This window comes from Cynara cardunculus, assembly GCF_001531365.2.
Source record: "Cynara cardunculus var. scolymus isolate 2C chromosome LG 2, CcrdV1, whole genome shotgun sequence".
NCBI lineage: Eukaryota > Viridiplantae > Streptophyta > Magnoliopsida > Asterales > Asteraceae > Cynara > Cynara cardunculus.
The window spans coordinates 62786929-62794311 of NC_037529.1; the positions used below are offsets into that span (position 1 = coordinate 62786929).

The window sequence follows — 7383 nt, forward strand, 5'->3', positions numbered from 1 at the left end:
CGCTTTCTCAAAATCACATAAAGCCATATTATAACATCGACTGAGATAAAGAATAAAATGAAATATTAAAATCACGATATATCTCGCTGCTTTGCGCGAGTACGCTTCTAGTATATATAATATGTATTCTTACCCTTGGCAAGTCCTTAATACTTGATCTATAAGAAGGTTAGGAGCTACCCTATAACTCAGGTACCATTAGGCCAATGACTTTGACAGAAATACGTAGGTGAAAGAATTGCATAATGTTTTAAGGTTTGAATTTGACACGGAAGGTTTAGTAATTTCCTGATGATCTTTGTTCCACCTATTTTAATAGGACAAGAAAACATCTTTTTTCCACTCAATCTTGTCTTGTGCACGTACAATGTCTCACCAAATCTGAGACAAGTTTTTGTTCTGCCATGTTTTGTCGTGTCCCACATACCAAATACATCTCGATATTAATAGCTTGAACAATTCTATTCTGTATGTCGGATAAAATTTGCATGAATCCAATACGGGGGCCAAAAATAGGTTCAACATATTACTTTCTGAGCTTCAGATTATGAAATTGATCGGATTACACACTACAGAAAGTGATAAACTCCTTCCATGTATGACCGTATACAATACTTATCGTTTCACCTGATCACAAGTTTCGGTACTCCTGCTAAAAGTAGACCAATATGATACAAATGGAGGTACCGCCCGTAACCAAATTCACCAAGCCCGTCACTGGTCGTCGGCTGCATTTGAGACTTATCTAAATCCAGATGGAGCCGCCTGTGCACCACCACCTGCTCCTCTCCTCGCAGCTTTAGATTGTGCAAGGATGTCGTCGTAGTTCTGAACGGTCAAAAGACGACAATCAAAAGGGTGGTTAAATCAAATAAAATGGAGAATATATGATAAAAAAAACATACCCGTTTCTCAAAAGCATGATCTCTTGAGCTAATAATCTTGTCTGCAATACCATAATCAATGGCTTCTTGGGCTTGGAAGTACTTAGGCCGCTGGATGTCTTTATGGATTTCCTCTTTTGATTTCCCAATTCCTTTTTCGAGAAGCTCTAGGAAGTAATCGGTGTTTGTATCCAGCTCTTTGGCCTTAATCCACATGTCAATAGCAGCCCCGCTTGATCGGTTCACTTTAGGTAGATATAACTTTGCTGCAATACAAAACCAACATAATAAATGGGTTCAACTGAAACAAGGCTTTCGTTCTGTTTAGAGTTATATATCTATTTCTTGAAGAGAAAAACACATCAGAAACCGCACATAATCTGTGCAGCTAGCACCAGATGCTCCTCAAGAGTTACAGAAGGTCCCAAACCTTATAATCCTCATTTAAGGCTATGTTTGGCAAACTAGCCGATAAGCTACCTGTTAGCTGAAAAGCTAACGGCTAGTTTTATGTTTGGTAAAAAGAAACAAGCTGATAAGCTTGATGACTGTAAAATGAACTAAAAGGACATGTTGAAAAATTAATGGGAAAAAAGTCGTTGGAGCTTATGGCTAATCAAACAATGCTTTTTCAGTAAGCTCAAAAAATTAGCTGGCTTATGGTTGCCAAACATGGGATAAATAATTGCTGCCCAATCTTTTGTGTTCTCCAGATTGCAACATCTTCCTAGAATATATGCCATAATGTTTAACCTTTAATTAAGCAAAAGTCACACATTTAACAAGGGATGGACTAGAATTTAGAAAGGGTAGTGGATGAAACTCCAGCAACGGGATCACGCACAACTACTGAAAAATCTTGTGGAATAATGACCTTTTAGCAAAACCAAAGAGCAAAAATGTTTCTTTACATTATATCTTAAGAAACAGAAGGACCAAACATATTTGCTGTTTGGCCCTCGTCAAATTTATTACATATACAGCAAACTATCACCATAAAATGCGACACGTGGGTGGATAAGAAGAAGACCTTAAGCTAAAAAGGTGCAAAGTTGTGCTGATTGAAGGCAATTTGATAAACGTTGATTGTAGGAAATAGATAAAGGAAAAACATATTGCCATGTGACTGAAAGCAATAAAAATTCACCAAAAAAATGATCTAAAATTGAATTATGCTTAGTTCTGTAAAGAAAAGCAAGAACATACTGGATGAATTTGGCTGCATTGCACGGTATCCTTTGGTTCCAAGGGCTAAAAGCATTGCTGCTTGACCAAATGCCATGCCACAATTGACTGTATACACCTCTGACTTGCAATACTTGAAGCCAATCACGGAAAAAAGTTAAAAAGAATTCAATAAAATGGTTGCCCATGAAGTAAATAAGCATTAGAAAAACCCCATCTAATGGCTTAGTAAAATCTAAAAGGGTGACAACTCTTGGAACCTTTGTGGAGAAAAGATGCCATGTACAATGGTTTCCGTTTAAAAGCTTGCCAATTTGTTCAACAATGTTATTTTTCTTGCATTTGTGCTAGAATGATGGTTTGTTTGCAACAGAAAACCATGTAAGATGGTGGAAAAATTGATCACTCAAATCTAAAAACACCGAGTATTTCAATTAATATTGCACCGAATTTTCTAATTATTTTGATTAAAGTAAACAAAACAAAAACATTGGAGTACTGCTTACAGCCATGATATCAGCAATTGCATATGCCTCTGTTTCAGATCCAATCGTCTCCATTTCGTCATTCTAAGCAATGCATCATGGAAAGAATCAGCTCATGAAGATACGTTCTAAAGTTTCAAAATCATAAAAGGAACGAAGCATGACCTGTGTTCCAGATGAATTAATATATAGATATATAGGCTTAGCTGGATTGTCATAATCCAACCACATAAATTGAGCAACAAGAAGCTCCGTCACTGCTGGAACAATCTGGAGCAATCAAAGTGGAAAGATCATGATGATTCTACTAGAATGCAAGGTTATAATAAGAAAATCAAATAAATTCAGGTAGACTGTCTTACGGGCATTCCTAGGTAGCAAATTCGAGCATCTAAAAGCAATGATGGCAAATCAGGAGGAGCGCTTCTAGGTCTTCCACCTGGTCTACCTCCTCCACGATACATGCTCACACTCATACTGTATTTAGCAGGACCACTATCATTCATTCCCGACATACTCCACATTCCTCCATTGTTCAAGTAATTATGAGAGGATGAGATAGTTTCCTGAAAAAAAAAAAGAATAAATTTACACAAAATAGAAAAACCAACTCAACTCAATAGTTCAAGATAAATGAGTTCCACTTTACTTTTTGTTATGAATACAAGATAACGAAATAGGACACAAAAACGTTCAACAAAATATAAAAATAGAACACAAACAAGACCATCACAAAATTCCTCCGAAGAGAGAGGCATAAGGGTAGGATCATGAAAGATTGCAACATTTTTCCATGCCTATCCAATTTATTATCTCTTTCTTTCTAATTTTGCATTTGCTATACTGCTGTGATTTGATGGGAATGATTAAAACAACATGTAGACACTAAAAAAATACTTTGATTCATGAGAAGAAACTGCAAAGTGAAGAGACCTCTGTGACACTTTCCGCCTGCCGGCTTACAGGGTTATCTTCCGTCATGAACATGTCCATCTGTGAAGGACTAAGACCATACAGATGTTGAGGAACATTCTTGAAATTGTCCATCACTGCAAAAGTAGAAAGGGGAAGACACACTAAGGTCTCAGCTTCCAATGGCAACATAAATATCAAGAAGCAGACTAACGATTTAATAAACAACAGATAGCAATGACATGGCAATCAATCAGGCCTCATCACACAAATAATTTGTCACACTACCAGTGTTCACTGCCAGGATGACATGGCAACACATAGCAACGTTATCAGCATATGTATTCACTTGTTTGACATTAAAACAATAATTTCAAAAACGATAGATACCATCAAATACAACTATATCATGATTTAACCCTAGAACACAAAAAGGCAAATTAATGTTCAGCAAATTGATAAATGTCGAGAACTAATTACGCATAAGAGAAGGAGAGAAGAGCAATTAAGTAATAATAGTTGATTGGAGAAGGGCAAGATGGTCATTACAGGAGGAGAGTTGGTTGGTTGACGGCAACAAGTTGGTTCTGGAAGTTGTTAGGAGAGGAGATATAAATAGTGGAGTAGTGGGTTTTGTAAAAGCATTCTGATTCCTTTTCATTCAATTTGTGTAATCGAATAGGACACTTGAAACCAACAATATTCGTTCAATCGATCACCAATTTTACCAATTTGTATCACAAATATCACTGCCAAAAATAGTTTTGAATTAAGAAAATGACCTTTAACTTATCACGAAGCAACTACTAGTGCAGGCAATTTTGTTTCATATAGAAAACAGTTGTGTTTCTGTTTCCAAACAAAATCATTCATGACTCGGTGGTAACATTTTTGATTAAAAAACATTGCTTGCTATTCTGTTTTGTTATTTAATACATAGAGAAAGGTCGTGCAGAGACGGTAAGGGGGCGTTTACCAAACGCTTACCCGGGTAGACGCTTCCCAAATCACATTACCTTACTGGATGAATATGGCAAAGACCAAGAATCTTACCCAGTAAGAGCGAAGACAAGGACCGAGAGTCTTACCCGGTAATTGAGTGCGATGACTCTTACCACGGTTAGCGCTTACCGGGTAAATTGTTGCATACTGGATCGTTTTGGTGGACTAAAATCTTACGATACTGTTTTGGTGGACTAAATCTTACTCGGTAAGTAAGTGATAGTGTTGAATTTTTCCGGTATGCGTTTCCTTAACATTCATTAGACAAATTTATGATATTCAAGCTGGAAGATGAAAGCTGTAGCATGCAGCCTCATGGCCTTTTGATTTCTAACTCATACACAGACAGTAGCCCGTTCCAACATAACACACATACCAGAATACCAGAGCAAGACAGCAACGTTTAGGCCACACTTTCTTTCATAAATTTTCATGCATACTACCTCCTCTTATAGGCTCATTATATTTATATTACAAGAAACATAAAAGTACAGAGACCTGATACTGAAATGAAACATGCTTTCAATTGTGAATCAAATATTCCTATGAGGCTATGAGCACTCTAGCAACCTCAAATCTGGCACTTGCCTGGTCCTATATTTTATTGTTGTAGTTCTTGTACTCCCCACAATCCCTCTAGGTCTCTAGCCAACCACTATTGTACATCCTTATTTACATCCCAAAGCGGTTGAAAATTTTCTGCTCGTAAGATATGGTTATTTGAGACATAATCCCTGTATATAGGAGAAGAAATTGAGTGGAGCAAAAAAAAAAATCAAGATTAATGGAGCATTTAGCCAGACAGTTCATGAGTTCATTGATAGTGCTTCGTCATTATATACCTTTTATGAAGACAGAAAAGGAAAAAAACACTTATAAGCATAACCAGAATTTAGCATACAACAAGCCATCTAATGGCAAATGCTATACACATTCCCACCTTATATATCAAATTAATCAACTTTTATATTTCACTTTATAGCCCAAAATTGAACTTGATGATGTTTTAGGATCCATGCTAAAATCATGCGAAACATAGCTTGAGCATGAAAAAACAGCATCACAACTGACTTTAAACCGAGACTTATTCCAACATAATTCCTATGCTCACATAAGACACCACCATCTTGAATGCCCTACCTTGTTCCTTCAAAGTGCTCGATACTAATATACACCATCCCATTTAATTAAATATAAATCATACTATTGTAATACCATCATTACGATGCCATTTTATTAATATAACGGTTTCAGTTCAGAGAAGCTCCTCTGCTGCTGTTTCAAAGAAAGACATCATCTTCAATTATGATCTATGTTATAGGCATAAATAACTAAATTCTAGGAAATGAAATCGACAATACGACACCTCATGGACATTCCCTTCTAATATTTCAAATTCTTGACGGATTAGAAGTTCCTTTGGGTTTCCTCTTTTCTTTTCTCTAGCTTAATAAGCTTTCATTTCTGACGACTAAACAGTGATCAAGTTAAAAGTTTAACTCTTGCCATTTCTGAAGTATAAAACAAGGCAGGTAAAGCAGCCTTGGACAATCGTAACTGCAAATAAGTCTAATAACCTTCCAAATTCTCTTTTCTACTAACCTTTCCGATCAAGTACCTCACTTAGGAAAAGACAAACCCTATTTTTATCATGTCAAACCTGGTACCTCCATATGAAAAAATTATATCTGAAAAGCTCAAAACATATATCTTTACATCAAACAGAGGGAATACAAGGTATACAGTTTGATGTTATTTCAAAATCCATATCAATCTTGAGGTGCAAAAAACCTGCTTCACACCAAATGTCAATTGTAATTTCTTTTTCAGTGTGTATGTTGGGAACAGGGTATGGAAGGACTACCATATTCATCTTCACCAACACGTTTCCGATTCAGTTTAGGGTTTCAATTCATCTATGTTCCAAAAATCACAATCACAGAAACCAAGCTAAACGTAATCATACAAATTGATACGTCAAACCAAATTCCATCACGAATCCAAAATATCGACAATCGTTGTTCAAGCCAACGGCCATCAACATGAACAAAATACACAATTAGCAGGAAACATATCATAAAAGTAGATTAGCGAGACTCACATCCATCTTGAAGGTTTCCTTCCCTAAACTGCTTGGGTATGTGATCGAGAGATTTATCCCCCGCCGCCGCAGTCACCGGAGACCTAAAGCATCGTCCCCTGACCGTAGCATCTTTCCTGGGAGTAGCACAGATGAAGTGGGTGGTGTTGTGAAGAAAGGAAGATTTCAAGAACAAAGTGGTAGAACTACTGGAGTCCCGATTATTGTCGACCGTTGGAGCAGATAGAGGCGAAAGGAGTAGCGACGTCGCCATAACTCTCTGCAACAAAAGGGTTTCGGTGGAATCTTGATTTATCTATATTTAGTTGTATGATTTTTGTGACCAAGAACGACACGACGATGAGGCCTCTACGTTTCTTGCTAACGGCGTTGATGCTTCCACCGTCGACATGGTTGTGGATTGGGCTTGGTCCGTACCCAGACTTTTGTGGGATCCATTTCATATTGGGCTACTCATTAGATTCAAAATGAGTCCAATAGAAAAACAGTTAAATAACAAAATCAAAATCGAAATCGAAATCGACCTTAAATCACTCAAAACATTGGGCGTATTTTGATGTTAACTATTCAATTAATTGGTAGCTAATAAACTAACTGATAAATAAGGGGTTATTTGACAGTTGCTGAATGTTTTGGTGTAGAATGATTAAGTGGTCATAATGATTAAGAGGTTTTCATGATATAGTGCAAAATGAAATATAATTAGTTGGTAATTGTTTACAATGAAATTATGGCGCTTAATAGTTAAGGGAGACTCATGATACAAAATCATTCAGAAGGTTTTAAAACCATTAAGAGGCAAACTTTTTTTTTG

The 7383-nt window shown here is 36.6% G+C and overlaps 1 protein-coding gene across 1 annotated transcript; it reads right to left on the reverse strand.

Annotated features, from left to right (window-relative positions):
- Nucleotides 1-475: 475 nt before the first annotated feature.
- LOC112506501 (ATP-dependent Clp protease proteolytic subunit-related protein 1, chloroplastic) lies at nt 476-6888 on the reverse strand. Its single transcript, XM_025110606.1, has 8 exons — nt 6570-6888; nt 3488-3603; nt 2917-3120; nt 2720-2824; nt 2576-2638; nt 2091-2202; nt 906-1150; nt 476-828 (listed from the first exon to the last, which is right to left on the reverse strand). Exons 1-8 carry the CDS (start codon nt 6820-6822, stop codon nt 742-744), a joined length of 1185 nt encoding a protein of 394 aa, XP_024966374.1. The 5' UTR covers nt 6823-6888; the 3' UTR covers nt 476-741.
- Between the last annotated feature and the right edge of the window lie 495 nt (nt 6889-7383).